The 18750-nt window shown below is 45.1% G+C and overlaps 2 protein-coding genes across 2 annotated transcripts; one reads left to right on the top strand and one right to left on the bottom strand.

The window, feature by feature from the left end:
- The first annotated feature begins 1285 nt into the window (after positions 1–1285).
- ybx1 (Y box binding protein 1) lies at positions 1286–5716 on the top strand. Its single transcript, XM_080497459.1, has 8 exons — positions 1286–1550; positions 3300–3363; positions 3609–3642; positions 3727–3816; positions 3923–4198; positions 4551–4630; positions 4953–5239; positions 5370–5716. Exons 1-7 carry the CDS (start codon positions 1445–1447, stop codon positions 5191–5193), a joined length of 891 nt encoding a protein of 296 aa, XP_080353585.1. The 5' UTR covers positions 1286–1444; the 3' UTR covers positions 5194–5239; positions 5370–5716.
- Positions 5717–5763: 47 nt separating this feature from the next.
- Positions 5764–18750, bottom strand: arhgef16 (Rho guanine nucleotide exchange factor (GEF) 16). The gene is made up of 15 exons (XM_080497458.1): positions 18625–18750; positions 17285–17930; positions 16132–16183; positions 15077–15252; positions 14799–14855; positions 13080–13240; positions 10714–10866; positions 10508–10637; positions 9559–9633; positions 9370–9462; positions 9109–9260; positions 8391–8570; positions 7463–7527; positions 6599–6700; positions 5764–6349 (listed from the first exon to the last, which is right to left on the bottom strand). The coding sequence occupies exons 2-15, from the start codon at positions 17882–17884 to the stop codon at positions 6210–6212; spliced, it is 2136 nt and encodes a 711-aa protein (XP_080353584.1). The 5' UTR covers positions 17885–17930; positions 18625–18750; the 3' UTR covers positions 5764–6209.

Raw genomic sequence — 18750 nt, 5'->3', positions numbered from 1 at the left:
TGCGGCGAAACTGTCTCACACTAGTCTGGGTCTGTCTCCTCTGTGCTGCTCAAGTTTCTCAAACCACACATTATACCAGCTATGAGACAGTTAATTCTGCAGGGTGATTTAAGTGGAGGAGCAAAATGATTGTAATACATTGGAATTCAGCATCACTATCTTTAAAAGGATAAAGAAACACAAAAAACAAACAATTGGGTCGTGAACTACTTATACAAATCAATTCTTTTCAGGATACAATCAATTATTGCACTTAATTTCAATTGTGAGATGTGATTTTCTCATTGTGGATCCTTTGTCCTTAAATAACCTTTATGGGGTAATATCACATTTCAACAGCAACAGTGTTGTGACACTGAGATTTCTGGTAATGCAGAATTGTGGATTCAGCTGTTTTTTGTTACAGTAATAAGCTGCTGACACTGATGGGCTATGTATGGACTCGTGAGGGCGAAATGCACCTTTTTCAGTGCAATATGACGAGAGGCTGCGCCAATGCAACACACAATGTTAAAGCCGCATGAGTGTCAGATATGACATTTACATCATGTTCACGTGATAAAATATTCAGGGACTCTTGATCCTTCCCCTTATTCAGGTCAGTTATCCTTCAATACGTTTCCATTACACTGCACCGGGTGCACATGAGGCCTCAGACATTGACAGTTGCACTGTCTATAGAGGTTTATTTCTCCCTGCAGTGCTTTTCAGAGTAACTCCATCCCAAGCTCAAGCAAGCTGGAAGTGTTCGAAATGTCGATTACATAAATATGCAGACACCAGAAAATCACCTCTAAATGTGAAGTTAACCCTGCTCCGGTATATTCAGTGGCAGATGTTTAAAAGAAAAGTCATGAGAAGACCTGGTTTGACCTGACAAATACGACATTCGCATAATCCCTCGCCTGGACTGCAGGTTTGCATTCAGTTCAGTGTGAGGAGACCAGATTATTCTTATTCCGAGTCTGACTTTCTGGAGAGTAAATGTCCATAATGTTAAAAACCCGTCGATGGACTAAAATGACCCCATCGAGTAGACACTCTGTTCTAAAGTGTCAGGGCTCTCCGTAAGTCTGATTTGTCTGGCTTTGACATCACCGGTGGGCGGCTCCACAGACCAGGTACAACCTCCTTTGACCAATCAGATTGGAGAACGCGTGCTCTAATTAAAATTGACAGTGGCTTCAGCCAATTGAAACGGGGCATGTTTTCTATTACAGTTACCAGCCAATCGGAGGAGGAGCTGGGCGGAGCCGCGACCAGGAACATTCCCCGGCACAGTTGCTCATTCTGCCCAGTTCGATCGGCAACGGGAGCGGAAAGAGGAAAGCTGAGAGCCCGAAGGCAGAAGCCCCCACCACCGCCGGCCCAGGTTACCATCTAGCACCGGGAAACACAGCAGAGAGCCGCCGCCGGCAGAAGCCCCTACCAACCAGTAGTAACCATGAGCAGCGAGGCCGAGACGCAACAACAGCCGCCGCCTGATGCCGATGCGGAAAGTCCATCCAGCCCGGCAGCCGCAGCTTCCGCGGGGGATAAGAAGGTCATCGGTAAGGCTGCTGGAGCTAGTGACGCTAACCAGAGAGCTAACGTTGTTTGTGGGATCCGTGGAGGCGATGCGCAAAAGTGGCGGTTGCCGACGTTTTTCCGACTTCCCTCCTCGGTTGAAATTACCGTCGAAGAAAACGTTTAACGAGCATGGCAGTAAACTCGCTTAACTGCAGCTTGTGTAATACGGACCGACGTCGAACACGTTTTAAATTCTTTCAGATTTTGAGGGGGCAAAAAAATGTCCCGGGTGTTTGCTGATGTGAACGTTTTCTCTGAGTAATGTCAATCTGCTTATGGATAACCTTAACTCGGGTCACGGTAATAAAAGTGCCCGTTTGCGATGTATCTACAGTTTATCCTCGCGTCGTCGCATTACAGTATCCCGATCGTCAGGTCTTGTTTGTGGAAAAACGTGACCATAGAACTCGAAGTCCAAGTCCTCTCTTGAATATCCTCGGGTGATCTTTTCTGTTAACCGGCCTTCTCGCAGCAGCTATCCGCATCGGAAAGCCTCGTTACCGGCTGATCGTCACATGGACGCTGGCTGTATTTGCCTTGAGCCATTGCCGGAGCTCCATATGAACGTTAAAAAGCGGCTAGGTTGCGGTGGTTGGCGTTGTGAATATATAGGTTTCCTCACGTATGTCGATGTACCGATATTTATCCCGCCGGGAGTTGATTCGCAGCGGCCACCGAGCCGGCTTTGGCGTCCCCCTCCACCGGAGCGGGATAACGTTAGCCGCTGCTCGTCCCTTTGTTCACACGGTGGAGCCCGGTGCTCCTTCGGGGTTGTTTCGTGTCCAGAACGGCTCGAACAAAAGCAAACGTAGATTTACTGTTGTTTTCCAAATCGTCACACCACATGTGTGATTAATATCCCGGGAGATTACGGCTGTCAGGGGTCGTGTAATTATACAGGATTTATGTGCTAATGTTTGCGGCCTGTAAACTCGGCGACGGCGAGCTCGAGGAGCTACGTTAGCCTAGCCGGCTAACTTTAGCTATTTACATGGCTGAAGAGGCCACCCAAAATGTCCGCCGCGCGCCTCCATATCTGCCTTGATATATTTTTTTTATTTGCCCGTCTCGTCACTGAACATTACAGAATAAACCACTTCTTCGTTTGTGCGTTCCGACAGCTTTACCGCGTTACGTGTCGCGTGAGCTGGGAGCCGAGGTTGCGCTTGCTGGCTCTAATCCAGCCACATGGTTCAGACCCTCTTAGCTCCGCGGCTATGCTAACGAGCCAGCTGGGCTCGGTGCGTGCTCGCTAACGTATCCGGGCGCGACTCCCACCACGTGTGTGGACGCCTGAGTGCTGAGCGCTGCGTCTTAAAATGGGGCAGTAGGTCTGAGGCTGAACTTTGATTGCGACCACTGCGCGTTGTGCAGTGGCGTTATCGCCGGCGTGGCACGGCTCCAACAGCATCAGAGGCACCGATAAGGCGGGTGACGGACAATCTATGGGTGCACATCATTAAAAATGTGGCCATAGTGTCGACATAACTGGAAGCACGTCACACTCCTAGCAGCTGGCACTAGGGACCCCAAACACACCGGGGTCTATTATAAGAGTGACAGTTGGGAGATAAATATAACTTGAGCGTTGTCTGTGGCTTTGAGAGTGGGTTTTTTTTGTGTTTTATTTTGTCTCGTTGATAACCAAATATGGTTTAGAACTGATTTGTTCGACTTTGTTTTACTCCAAATTGACATATTTACTAACTCTTGAACTGTTTTCATTGCAGCAACAAAAGTGTTGGGTACAGTCAAATGGTTCAACGTCAGGAATGGTTATGGTTTCATCAACAGGTAAGTGGATCCTATTTCTATATACTCCCATACTATGGTGAAGCCCAAGTGTGTGAAAGAAGGTTGCCAATCCTATTATGACTGTGATTTGCTTACAATGCTAAACAGATCATTTATCTGTGAGTCTCTTACAGTTACATGCACCAGCACTTAATTAATCCTTACACTTGCTGTTTGTTGTGATCTAGTTGTGGCTCTGCTGGAACTCATGAATGTTTTCTTTCCCTTTTCCCGCCTTTGTTTAGGAATGATACAAAAGAGGACGTTTTTGTACACCAGGTAAGTTGTTTTGTTGTGAGCATAAATGTTATTTTGTATTGATTTTATTGGTATTAATCAATCTTCTAAACTCTTGATTTGTAGACAGCCATCAAAAAGAACAACCCGAGGAAATACCTTCGCAGTGTGGGAGATGGAGAAACTGTGGAGTTTGATGTAGTCGAAGGAGAGAAGGTGAGACTTATCCTTTGTCTCTTCTGGGTTATCCCTTTCAATTGAAATACTTGGAATGTACTGCCTGCTTAATGTGTGTACTTTAAAGCGATCCTCTCATGCACAGGGTGCAGAGGCGGCAAACGTCACTGGCCCCGGAGGCGTCGCAGTCCAGGGAAGTAAGTACGCTGCCGAGAGGAACCGCTACAGGCGCTTCCCCCGGAGGAGGGGCCCTCCTCGCGGAGGAGAATATCCGGATAACTACCAGAGTGATGGCGAAGGCGAGCCCAGCAACGGACGAGACAAAGGCAGCAGAGAGGGCGGAGACAGCGCCCCCGAAGGAGACTCGCAGCAACCACGCAGAACCGCTTACACTGGCAGACGACGCTTCCCGCCATACTTTGTAGGTAGACGCTACGGCCGCTGGCCCCCCATACACCAACATGATCACACGGAGACATGCCTGGGGTACGCCTTCACAGGGCTACTTTCCCGAGGCAGGCACCCAGCTGTCTCATGACGGAGTCGGGACTCTCAAACCTCTCCTTTAGTTACTCACGTGGTTGTGAAACACAAATCTTGGTGTATCGGGGGTCATGCCAATACTTCACAAATTGATTTCATATAAGCCTTCACATCTTCTGGACGTTTCCATTACTTGCAAATATGTCTATATCAAATTATTTGCATTGTATTTGGCAGTGTGACAGTTCTGTGGAAAAGGATGCGAGATGTTGCATGGTGTTTGCTTTCAGGGAGGAGAGGGTGACGACAACCAGGGAGGTCCAGACCAGGGCAAACCTGTGAGGCAGTACTACAGAGGCTTCCGACCAAGGTTCGCATATTGGCATCATTAATGCAAGGCTGCAACAAAGGGTAGAAGGAAGCTTCTTTTTTAATCGGCCTGTAGTTAACAGTGCAAATGTCAATCAAAAGAAACAAGTTAATCGCTGTGAATGCCGCCCGTTTGGCCTCCAGCTCCCCTTTAATTGCAGCCTTGCCTCAAACTGCAGCTGTGCATCCAAATTACTTTGCATTTCCTTTCCTCATTAGACCACCAGTGACATCACAATTGCATGTTGTCTGTGTGTTGACCTACTTTTTTGCATGTCACTTTGAAAGTCTTAAAACGTTTGTCTCCCACCTGCTCGGCATAGGGGCCCACCCCGTCCCAGACCGGTGCGGGACGGTGAAGAGGACAAGGAGAACCAGGGCGGCGAAGGTGGCCAGAATCAACAGCCCCGCCAGCGGCGTTACCGCCGCAACTACAACTACCGCCGCAGACGCCAAACCACTGGTGGTAAACCCGGCCAGGAAAACAAGGAGGCCAAGACAGGAGGTGACCCATCTGCAGAGAAAACGTCCGCTCCCGAGCCCCAGCAAGGTGGGGCTGAGTAGGAAACAACTTGCCCACCGGCACCTACCATCTTTTACCATCGTCCGGGTGAGTCTGGAGCCTCTTGGCAACAAACCTGCATGCAGATGTTTTCTTCGTTTATAGCTATTTAACTACACTGAGCAGCTTTGGATACTTGAAAGCCTGTGAACTAACCTTTTCAATGTGTCTCTTGCAGTTTTTTTGTCAACAAAGAAGAAACATCCAACAAGATCTGAGCAATAAAGATTTGACTTGACGATCGTCATAAGCTTGCACCATGCATTTGACCAGTTTACCACCGATTGCCTGCAGAATCTATGCAGACCTGTTTTTTTTCCATTATTTTTATGTGACAGCTACAAAATGTTTTTGGGGAAACAGCAAATGTTTTTCTAAATCTGTCCTAAGTTTTTACACCAAATCGTTTTTAAAGATAAAAAGGAATTTGATATCTGGTCAGTTTGACATTTTTAAATAACTTTTTATGTATTCAAACATTTTAACAAAATGCAAGCTCAAATAAAAAGTCCAGAAACCAGAAAAGGTGTCCATGTGGTGGATTTTTATTGACAAACCCTGCAATTTTCACAACAGAAGCAAACTTAAGAGTTTCAGTTCACTCCAAATTGGCACGGCTATATCACACATCAGTAAGAAGCCCTATTCCTGTTGAACCAGTATTCAGTACAAGTCTCACCTCATGAAAATGGTTTCTCTTTGCCACGTGAATACAAGTCTTCGTCCTCACAGTTCGGCTTCACTTCCACAAAGTAACTATCAGCTGTACATTTGGAGACTAAATGGCTATTGCAAATCTTACTGGGTGCACACAATGTACAAAACATTAAAACACACTTTTGCTGCTATGAACCTGAAACCACATAATTCCTCTTGGGCCATGGAGCTCAAGACCAAGGGCAGTTGTTTTTTAATGTCAGTATGTTGTAATGGACTCCTACAATAATATCTCCCACCTACCAGGAGGTGTCTCATTTTGTCCCCTCACACGCGGACAACAGTACAGTAGGCAAGTCACTCAGACGTTAGTTTCTTTGCGCAGACGCTTCATTCGCTGTACGTTGTGCTCCATGGCAGTGGGGTTGGTGATCTCTGTGGCACAGCTGGCAGGAAACCAGCCTCGCTCTCCATCTCGCATCCTCTCTCCATAGCACCAGGCTGAGAACAGGAACATGTTCAGTTAACACGCAAACATGTTGAAGCATTTATTTGGAATACGTTCAAAAAGTTTGACCTATTTCACTTTATAACTGATTTTAAATGCTTAGATTCCACTATAATTTAGGGGTGAAATGTTAAAATGCTTGTATCAACCACACACTGAAGAGAGAATGTGGACTTGACGTGTGGTCAGAAAGTGCTTCAACTGTGGTGAACGAACGTCGATAAGAGCTGATTGGGCCTCACCTTCTTCCTTCTGCCGCACGATGACGAGCTCGGCCTGCTGCAGGCCCAACTCATCTGGCTGTTTTGGCATGTATGCTTTGGTGGCTTCATACTGGGGCAGACCTGAAACATTCCCACAGCAGAGTCCCATCAGAAAATTGTTAGTAACACATGTATTATAAAATAAAAAGTCAGCACACTGATCATAAGCATTGAGGAACTCAAAATGCACTCATACCCCTTTGACTCCCATCCTGTCACTACTGAGAGGATTTGATGTGTACTCAGGGCGACACCACTTCTGATATGTGCAAACCCATTGCGCTTCATTTGATTTTATATCCATAAGATATGAATAAAAAGATTTGTTTTAACCATACAACTAAAAGCCATGAGTTACATGCTTGGAGCAAACGTTTGTGTGTAAAAAAAAAGGTTTATTTTGTGTAACACAAAGCAGTGTACATACACCCTCTGGTGTTCTTGAGTATGTCGAGATAAAACCCACACAACCAGTCATCTGGATAGGGGCACTGCATGAGTATTTTCCCCCCCATTTCTTACAGAATCTTAAGTGGAGAATATTTACTGCAATATGCAAAACTGGAATTTTTTAAAATGAAGGTCAAAAGAAACAAAAATCAAAGTCGTGATACAAGCAAGACTATAAATGCGTTTTAAATAGCTGCAGGCTGATTTGAAATGGAAAATAAATGAGACCCATCTGGGGTTTTTTGCAGCACATTGCATTACCCAACTGCTGCGGGCTTCCAGGAGAAATGAATAATTTACTCATGAAAGGTAAGAGAACAGATTTGTCATCCGCTGTGATGGAAACAATATGAACATGCTGGGAATTCAGAATTACCAAGAAGCCTCGCTTACCTTCAGTGCCCACACCAGCCTGCTTGTGTCCCGTGAGAGCAACGATCCAACGAGCCCGGTCCACCCTTTGCAACAGACAAAGAGATTTTTTTTTTTTTTAAGCACCTTGTCCACAGTGCATGCGACAGTCTTGTTTCTTATGAAGGCATGCTGGAGGTGTGGGTTCATATGAGGATGCCACGACTTCTGCCAGTAGAGGGAGCCAAACGCTAAACATCACATTTGGTTTCCCAGACAATAAATTGTAGCGTAAACTCAACATTCAGAGGGAGAAAGTATCAGAAAGCCTGATATTTGTGAGGCAAATTGTAATGGAGGTCATATTCCTCCGCGTCACTCCAGAAGTACAGATCACATGGTGAAAAGCGTGAACTTAAAAAGAGGGGACACTGCTGATTGTTTTGGGAGTCAATGGCATTTTAGGAAAATAACATTTTCAACTACATAGTGATAAAAAAACGAAAGCACACGTGCCCGTTGATGACAGAGACACATTTGTAAAGCTACTGTATATGAATCTCTCTGCTGCAGCGTCATTTGTGATGGGGTGAATCGCTCTTAAATCACTCAAGAGATATTTTTGTGTTTGTTGTGCCTCAAACATCCAACCATCCCATCTTTAACAGTGTTTTCTCTCACTGCGGTCGTTGGCTGCTGGAGCCAATCGCTGAAGAGGAGATACATCCTGGAGAGTTCACCTGCCCACCACAGGAAAACCCAGGGAGCGAGAAACACCCACATTCACGGGTTCACTTTACTAACTCGCCTGGATTGAGACAGATGTTTTTGGACTGTGTGAGGGAAGTGAAAAACCTAAAACACACCCCACCAATGCAAAGAGAGAACACGCAGACTCCACACAGTGGACAGTTGCTGTGAGGTGAGAATGTGAAGCATTCAGCCCTCCCTTCAACGGCAGCGGCAGTACCTGGACTCTGCCACTAGAGAGATTTGCTCGGCTCTTCCCTCGCTGTTCTTGCTCATCAGAAGCCTGAAGGAAAGGTAGCTGGTGCTTTTCCCAGGTGAGGTCCTTCCCTCTTGGTCCTCCACAACCTCCACCTCAATGTTCTCCGAAGTGGCGTAGTCCAACACCACGAAGCTCTCCTCACTAAACAAAAAAAGGTTTTCAGTCATCTTAAACCATCAACCAGCCACGTTTATGCATGGAAAGCAGTTAAACTACATTCCTCGACCGACTAGCCTTTCCACAATATTGTTATCTGAAGAGTAAGTCAGTGTTGAACTTCAAGTCACAGGGGAGGGAAAAAAAAAAAAAAAAAGACTCCAGTGTTGTGGGAAACTGAGCGGACATTGTTTGCTCCTCCTCAACTCACAACTGAATGCTGCAGTCAGTCACGCTTACAAGCTCAATGCAAGATTGAAGAATCCCAAGTATGCCTGCACCACTTCCACACTCTCTCCACTTTGTGTCCCCGTCCCCTCCTCTTCGGCTTCTCATGTTCCCGTCCCAGCAGATGGATCCATTTAGTGTCTGCAGCAGTCCCCAGGAAATAACCGCAGTGCAAATGCAGCACAGGCGGCTCGTGGTTTCCACTCCGGTCTCAACACTTTTGCATTCCTGATTTCAGCTGAAGTCATTGCTGAATGAAGCTGCAGCAAGACAGGCTCACTCCTTCCCCACTCACCTCTTCTTCTTGGTAACGATCAATACGTCACTGAAGAGAAACAGGTAGTAACTTCGGTTGCTGAAAGCTCTCCATATGCTGAGCTCCTCTGTGCAGATGGCGAGCTCCCCGCGCTTCTTCAGCCACCGCGACGACGAGATCAGTGGGAACGGCTGCGGGGAACAACGTTGAGCAAGCCAGAGGTCAAGCCTGCCATCCCCGTTGACAGTTTCCCTTCATTTTTAAACTCGTCAGTATGTGGCAAACAAGCTGCGCTCCAACCTTAATTTTACCAAACTCCATCTGCTTGTGGATGGTGTACATCTGCTCCGTCCTCTCCATCCGCCTTGCTCCATCATTGCAGCTGCTGACCAGCTGAGGAGGAAACCACATCGAATGGTAAAGATGTTTAAAACCTTAAAAAAAGAAAAAAGTGTAGCGTCACAGCAGAGCGGCGCTTTGCACGGATACCTTGCCGGTGGCGTTCAGGGACCAAACAGCAGCAAAGTACTCTGCCGTTTTGTCCGGAGTTTTCTGACAGATAGTCTGAGAGAAAAAAATAAAACACAAAAGTTTTATAATATCCACAAACAAGACCCAGTGTCAGCATCATGCACACCTCCATCTGATGATCCATGAGGACTTTGAAGAATAAAACCCTCAGGTCAGCATTCCGTCACATATGAATGAGTGTAGTATCTTTTTCCTGCTGCTATGGAGGATCATGTTTTGGTAAATCCGAATATTACCATTTTATTATTGTACTTTTAACCATTTTAAGTCACACAAAAGTGTTAACACAGGTAAGCTGTTGAAATAATAGTTTTTTTGTTTGTCCAACGAGAATGTAAAATGCTTCTTTATCAATCTCCATGCTCTACACAGCATTTAACCATTTTTTTGGGCGAGTAACAGGATTTAGCCATTTTGAATACATGACAACCACATAATGTATGACTTGATATTTATGTATTGTTAAATTTGAAGCACGTGTTTTTCGCAAATAATGTCTCCCAGTCTGTATACTTGTGTACCATTTACTAGAAAGAATAAAAACGAAGGGGCTCAAACACAAACCTAGAGTGCAAGTGTTCCACTCAAGATCCAAGGGAATCATTTTTAGGGTTGTTCTTTACAAAACTAACATTATTTAGTAGGATATTGGTACTGAATGTAGCCAATCTTTCAAAGAAACCCAACAAGGACTTTGTCATTTTGGGAATTCCTACACTTGAAAAGATGAATTGTGTCTCATTTTGGTCAGATTAATGCTTTTAAACCAATCTTTCCTGTGAATAAATGCCTACATGGTGATTTGATTCACATTTTGAAGCATTGAAATATTTAATCACACTCTGGGATTGACATTCTAAATTGATTTTCAGACAGTTGCTTCTATAGAAAAGCAGTTTAAACTGACATCCAGCAGGAGGGGCAGTCTGGTGACTCGCTGCATGGGAAGGATGAGGAAGGAGATCATGGGCAGGCCTCCACACTCGCTGCTGCCTTCAATCTGTTTCAGGGTCTCCTTGAAAGCAGTGTTAGTGTCCCTAAGGGGGACACAAAACGGAGAAAGGTCAGCTCCTCCGGTCATGTTAACGGCTTGCTTCAGTTTGTCGTTCTCACAGCAGCGTCTGCAGCGTCCTCTGCTGGAAGGTCTCGTTGGAGCAGTACACGATGTAGGGGTCGAAGTGGTGTGCAGCGTGATTCTGGACAATATCGCTTATGTCCCGGATCACTGGGTGTTCATGGTGACGCCGCTCCAGGTCTTCAAAAAACCTGAAAATAGATTGACGGGGGCGATCAGTGAAGTGGTGAATGGACGCTTCTCTCTCCCACATCGTGATTACATGAGCGGGAATCACAACGCACGAGTGTGATGTAATGTTCATCTCGATTTCAGCATATGTGGGTGTGAAAATGACCTTTCACCTTCAATCAATAATTAATTTGATTCTTCCGTTAAATACGTTTCTAAAAAGGTATGGAAATCTAACCATTTGTGCTACAACAGGTTCTCGGCCTGGGTCATAATTCATTTAATATTTGCCTTCATTTTCACTGGAAAATCCTCAACTCCGATTCACAGTGACTGAGCTGTAATGAAGACCATCAAGAAAAACAAGCCATTCAATACAATTATGTAGCGCAGCAACAACAAAGTCAGTCATTTCCTGATAATCTGATTGGTCAACTTGTTCAGGATTAGTTTTATACACAGGTAATGTTTTGAGGCAACTCTACATTATAGCCTGGTCCAAATCCTCTTATCAGAGAGCGAGAGAGTGTTTACCTACACAATGCAATGATGACTGAAGTTTCACTACAGCAGTACACATCATTAAGGATGCCTGGACAAGATGTCGCTACAATGCAAACATGATAAAAAGTTCTGAACTAAGAGTCACATGTTCTAAAGTGGAATTTCTTCGTGGAGAAAAAGCTTATCCTTTGCCCTGCTGACTCGACACCGAAAATTACTCAGTTGTGAATGGATGAAATTTAAGACGCTGTCTTAAATGTATATAGGTTGAAAAAACTGAATTAAGTGAAGAAAGCACAAAAAAATATAATATTTGTGGAGTATATACATATATTCTTTTAATTATTAATTTACGCAAGCTACTTTCATTTTGATCAATCCTGGTACTTCAAAGATGTGAACACATGCATGCCGTACTGCTTGATAAATCTGGTTCCTCATTTGGTGTTTTAATATAGTCTGTTGTATCACACCTTCTACCTCCCCTCTATTGCTGTAGCATGTTTACCCTGTTGCAGAATAAGACCAGTGGCTGTCAGGAGGTCAACCCCAGGCGTTTGGAGGAATATGCAAAAGCTTCAGCCCCCTTTTTAATGCTTCTTAATGTATAGATTTGATTTAATGTCCCATTTAAAAAAAAAATCTCCTGTTAGAACGCCACACATTCCATTGGATTACGGTCACTGCACTTTGTTCTGATGTTCTTGTAACAGAAAGTAAAATGTCACTTGTATGCATCAACTGATATTTCAATCCTCATAACGACTTCAATCTCATTTCACCATTTTTACATTTAAGATTTGTATTGATTAGCATCATCACTGTAGAATACAGTATATGCTGCAAATTGCTGCTTTTGCACATTTTCTGATGCGGTGTCCATTTCAAAATCAAATGTGTTCATTTGTATTATATTGCATTTTATTTAGATTTTCTGAACCTGGCATCTTTATTTATTTATTTTTTTCTTTGCAATCATCAACTGCAGACAAGCCCATTTGCAGATTGCATGACAGCAATTCTCTCTACGAGACCCTCTTCGGCACAACTTTAAAAGCAGCTTTCAGTTTCACCATAAGTGACTTTACGCCCATAAAGTGCCTTTCAAACAAAAAAAACAAAAAATGTAAAACGACACTTGGGGAAACCACCCATCCCCGGAAGCAAGTACAGGACACACATTTACAGAGATATTGAAATTATACATGTTATATACCACCTCAAGAGAAAAACTGACTTTTTTCCCTTTACGGATTGTGTTTAAAGTGGAAAAAGATCAAGGACAAAAAGGATTCAGTTTTGTTAGTGACTAGCTGAGATCTATTTCCAGCTCTAAAGAAAGTGCCCTCCAATGCACAGAGGCAACTCTCACACTCATTATCTTCCTAAAGAAGATCAGGAATCCCACGCAGAGCAGCCAGGCAGCAGAACCAGTTTGGCCAGCAGGTTTTAACATGTTGGTGGAGCCGACAGGATACTGAGGGAAAACGCTCCACCTGAAACTATCAACCAAGTTCCCGTCTGAAACCACATCTCAGTGTGGGAATTCAAACACTCACAGTTTGTAAAACCCAGGAAATTATTAACCGAGAAACGGGTCACTGCTCCACTTCGCACACTGATAGCATCATCGCGTTGCTTCTTTATGAAGAGGTGGAGCTCACAATCCAGCTGCTTCATGTACACACTCCACACACACACGTAAGGGTTTTAGGAGTGTGGGGCCAACCTTTTGCTCACTTGGTGGATGACAGAGATGTTGGAGAAGAGATGGTGGTGCTCCGTGGCCGTCATGGTCTTCTTCAGCGCCTCGCTGTTCTTGAAGTGACGCACCAGGATGCCCAGGCTGTGCAGATACGAGTGCTCGGAGGTGATGATCTCAAAAATGGCCTGTCAAATCGACACACGCGTGCAGACAGGCGTTTAAATTTCACTCGCCAGGATATGCTGTTGTGTTATTAGGTGATGACACAGATATAGCCGCTTTTCCTTGGATCCATTTCAATGCCATTTGTCTTTTCTGTTCTTCCTACACTGCCCGGAATAGTTTTGACACACACAACATGTGCATACATGGCCGCTACATAATGCATGCTGGGGCTGGTGTTGTGTTTGAAGAACAGAGCAAAGCAAGTCAACAATGTGACCTTAAAGGGAAGCATGTGTGGCGTCTGCGGAGCATTCTTGTCTATTGAGGATTTAGTGGTGAGAAAAATCTCCATTTCGAGTCTCATATGATAAATATCTGGCAGGAATTAGAATATCGGCACAAACCGCTAAATCCAGAACTTCGGACTGACTGATTGAACAGAGCAGTCGGTGAAACGGAAAACACTTAGTGGTTCATTTCTCACTGGACATCTTAAATATTTGAGAACTGAGGGTTAGTCCAGAGCCGTTGTTGGTGGTTGTATTGATGACACACCTTCTCTATGGAGGAGATCAAAGGGCAGAAGCCAGGCTAAATGGAGGCCTCAGGTGAGCTTTGCTCCATGATTCCCCTCCACCACAACATAGCGACAGGTAGATTAAATTAAACTTCGGCCCGGCAGAGGGTTTCAGATCCCTTAAAAGCTCCAGCAGACAGCAAATGAGTCTCACAAAGTGACTAAAAGTACAAAATAGTGAGACAGGGGCCTGCTCCCGATACTGCCGGTGTATGATTACTCTGGCAGGGTGCGGCTTTGTTCAGGTAGAGCACACAGGGTGGACCTTTGGTATTGACACTGCACCCGACATCTCAGATCAAAAGTGAGGATATGCTACAAAAGGGGAAAAATCCACATTCAGACAGTATGACACAATGTTTGTAATAACCTCAATAATTGTCATTATATTGACATTACATTGGCATTTGTTCATTATGGGCCTTAAGTTTCAAGAAAGCAAATTGGAAATCGACATACAGTGTAAAGGAACCCGACGTCCATGAAGGTGTCAACAGCGTTGTGTTGCTTTTTCACATTCATTCTTTAAGTGTGTGAAGTTGTGTGGTTTAAAACAAGCTGAGTGAGGAAGCCACTTTGGGATTTATTATTATTATTTTTTTAAAACAATATCGTGCCTTAAAACACCCTCACTGACCATCACTGCCTCTTTTTGCATGAATTTTGACGTTTCTAGTCTGTTGTGGTTTTAACTGTGTAGAGGCACAGTCTGGGCTGGTTTCTCTCCAACTCAACATTTCTTGACCTTCCCAACAGGAGCACGTCCCTTCAGCATGCGTGACGCTTGCACCGCTTTGCACATTTCAATGTTCAATGCCGCTGCAGAAACCTGCATGTAGACAGAAGCCTTTGTGTTTCATTCTAATTGTTTATTACTGAAAAAATGTTTCGAGCTGCTCGAGAGCTTCCTCAATTTCTCAGGCATGTTGAAGTTAACCACTTAGAGAACATTTCTGTGCACATATGTGACAGTGTCTCGAGAGGCATGAACACATACGTACCTCTTGTCTCTTCCTCTCCTGGGGTGTGATGATGGCCAGAATACCCATCTCCTTCACCTTTGGAAGACACGGGAGAGAAGAGTATATCTCAAGCAATCCACTGTTTGAATAATATATTGGCTTTGTGGGTGTTGTGACACTAAAATCAAACTGAGACAGCATTTCCAAAGGGTGTTTGGGTGTTCGAAGATCAGGAATATACTTGCACACTTATCGATTCATATGCATTATTATTACTGTACTCTTACTGCTTTCAAACTCTGCATTCAGGGATTTACCTGTGGCAGCTGGCTCCAGGTGAGTTGAACGGGCCGGTAGCTCTTCACCACGATGCCCTGGTCCCGCTCCGCCTCCTCCACGGGATGCTCCACCACCACAAAGTCGTCGAGCAGCTCATCTTGGTTGGTGGAGTGCAGCCCCCGTTCACGGATCTCCTGGTAGAGGCGCGGTGTCGCTGAGGACGGCAGCAACAAACTCCGTCTCGGTTTCAACGTGCCACCGTTTGGATTCAGACGACAGCCCTGCACTGCAGGTTGTTGAGGGAGCCATTTTGATTTACACTTTTTTTTTTCTTAACAAAAAAGGGCCTTGGTAGGATTCTGGTATTTTTCCGCTCACAAATCATGCACTGGATTAAAAAAACAAAACAAAAACAAAAAAAAAAAAAGATTTTCACAAGAGTAACAAATGGCGCACCAAAGCTGTGCTGGACGTGGTGAACATAATAAGATGGTTCATTTCAGAGTTAAGAGAGTGGGAGGTGAGAGTGTTTGGTGAAAAGCTGATGATGAACTAGATTGAATGCGAGTGCGGTTACTGGGGAGATGCGATGTGCACACATTAGCATAGTGGAAAGCTACTGGTTTGATTCTCGCAGTGTAAAATGTGCCCATAAAACCTCCTGCAGCTGCTCAGAAAGAAAGAAAGCAACTCAGATTTTTCATGAATAATGAATGTCTGATCCATTCCGCCATCGTTATAAAAAGGAGCCGTTCAGAGACATGCTCTATTGCAGGACACGGCTTGAATCCACACTGCTCAAGTCAGACTAACAAAAAGAAGAAGTGATATTGAGTAAAAAGGTGGGACGTCAGTCGACATTGAGCATGCAGTGAGCATCCAGTGGGATGAAGGATTTCCTCTCTTCTGCTCTCAGTCGCCTCAAGCAACTTTTTCTAAGATAAACTTCCTTCGGTGGAGAATTCTACTTGATGCAATTCTTTCACAGTTTATTGTAAATTTGAAAAAAAAAAAAAAAACAACAGTCATAGTTATTTGCAGGCCTGCAGGCGTATTTACAGGAATAGACGGAGTGACACATGAGTGGACATACCATCTTTGAATGACCCACGCTGTTTCTGGTTCCTCTTTCTGCCGAGAGTCCGCTGGAGAGGAGACAGCAGTGCAGCTACAATTTAACATTGAATGCAAATGCCTTAATGACAATTATTCTCTCATCCTCAACCCCCCCCCCCCTCCCCCCACTATTACCATGTGTGCATTTTAACTTTCCTCAAATCATGTCTCCAAACAACTGTGGAGATATGTGCTCGTCTCAATGAGTAAAGGAGAATTTGCGCTCATCACCAACACATTGCAAGCTGTGAACTTCAAAAAAAAAAAAAAAAAGCACAGTTGGCTGATGGTAATTCTTATGAAATACAACACCATCATTCTGTGCCACGGCTTCTGATATTTTTCCTTGGTGACCCTCCAGGTATCCCCCCACGTTCTCACTGGGACATCCAAATGTCTTGGTTCTTCTACTTCAAAGTCCAAGATCTCTTCAAATATATTCAACGCAAAGATTATCTCATTGGTGGAAAATTATGCATTGCAACAGCCATTTATAATTAATTATTACACAATATTGTATATTTATAGCAGGGGTCTACCACCTGCAGCTTTAAAGCCACATGAGGCTCTTCAGTTCCGCTCCATGAAGCTTTATGAAAATTATATGTCGAACAATTTGCATCCCATTATCCTATATATATTTATTTGCATATTTGGTTATTAAAAGAAAAAAATCTGTGCTAAAATGATTAAAAAAAACAAAACTCCAGAAAAAAAATGTTTGAAACATTCGAGAATGGAGCAAAATGGGTGAAATTGTAAAAAAAAAAAAAAAAGGTTAATAGTCAAAACAACCACAGTTAAAAGGTTACAACTGCTAAAAATGGCTAGAAAAGCTAAAACTTGCTCAATTAATTCTAAATTGCAGTCATGAGGCGTCATGAATGTACGTTTAGCAAAACAAGATAAATATCATTAAAATCTTTTATGATTAAATGCATCTTGTGGCTCATAGAAGAATTGGATTTGGTGGAAACATAAAAAAAAATAGCTCTCTTGATAGGAAACGTTGCGGACTTTTGAGCTCGATCTGCAAAGACGAGCTTCATATTCAGTGACGGCAAATTCTCTGCAGCACGTCCTTAGGAGAGAGCAGAGTGGCCGCCGTGCCCCACGACCCCCCAGGTTACCTTGCGTCCAGGACTGTGAGCGGGACCGGGACTGGGGGCTCGGTCCTCCCGGACAGGCTGCAGCTTGCTCCCAGCTGCCTGTTTTGCTGCCATGGCTTCGATGTCCAGGCTGGTCACTGCTGCTCTGTAGGACTTGTTCCTGCGGTTCCGTCTCAGAGCGAAGCCGTCTCCGTCGCTGTCGTAATCCTCCCAGGACACGTCCACCCCCTGGGTCGAGTGGCGGCTCCGGCTCCCGCTGTTGCTGCCGTGGTTCTCCAGTCCCAGTGGGAAAGTGACCACGGTGGTGTGGTGGCGGTTTTTGGGCCGGCTGGACATGGCTAGACTCTTCGGGATGAGCTGGTGAGTGCCGACCTTCAGCGCCGCGGGACTCTGTGTGCTCAACACCACCTGCGGAGGCGCGGCAATCCTATCCACTCCATCGTCCCGCGGTGTGGGTGTTCGGATGCGGGGAGGAGGGGGGCTGGCTGGCTGACAGCGCTCGTCGCCTGGCTCAGATATGTGCAGTTCAGTGGCGAAGCAGTCGGTCACAATCAGAGGGACTTGGTCACCGGCGCAGCCGTCCGACTGGCTGGCGGACGTGGTGTCCTCCTGAAGAGACATGGACCCGGACTGCTGAGCTCCTCAGGACCTACAACATCGGACACGTCTGGAAACGAGGAGACGAGAGAAGAAGTCATGTTGCAGACAAGAAGCCAACACAAACCAGCTGGGGCGAGAGATGTTCGAGCCCTCGAAACTTCAGTGACTTACAAGCAGAGTTATTAAGTCTAACATGAGATGCAGCTCTCCTCTCCTCTCCTCTCCTCTCCTCTCCTCTCCTCTCCTCTCCTCCCACAGGCAGGCAGTGGGACGGAGGAGCTGGTTGTGTCACTCCTCAAACTCATATCAAGGGACTCAACCCGTGACTCACTGCTCACTCCTACACTGTCCACACAACAACAACACACACCAGGAACACACTCTCTGATAAGAAGTGTTCACCTGCTCCGTGAACAGCAGAACACACACGCACCTGCTCCCTGTACAGTGCAAATACTGAATGCAGACTTGCCTCCTGTAAATAGTGACAGTATGTATGACAGTGACAATAATAACAGACATGAAGGAATTATCATCTTGGAGGTTTAAACTGTGGAAACTTCAAGCAGGAGCCAGTGTCATTTGCCTTCTTCCCTTGTGGAGTCGCAGGCAGAATTTTTCAATAACTTTCCGGTCTGGGAGTCGGATTAGAGTGGAAGGAGGAGAAAGAAAAAAAAAATGTCTGCCCGCCTGCCCTCACATTCCCATGGCTCTCAGCAGCCCAGCAAACACGGAGCCCGCAGCTCCCGCAGCCTTCTTACCTGAGCCAGGTGAGCTTCACCCTGCGGCGAGGTCTCCGCGCCTCTTTCCAAAAGTCCGACACGTTGGGAAAAGTGCAGCTTTCACAAGAAGCTCACGTCCTCTGTCACTTACCTCCTCCGTCTCTC

The sequence above is a fragment of the Blennius ocellaris genome, assembly GCF_963422515.1.
Source record: "Blennius ocellaris genome assembly, chromosome: 5".
Classification (NCBI taxonomy): Eukaryota; Metazoa; Chordata; class Actinopteri; order Blenniiformes; family Blenniidae; genus Blennius; species Blennius ocellaris.
Note: the sequence above shows the minus strand (reverse complement) of the source record. Positions and strands in the feature narration are given on the sequence as shown.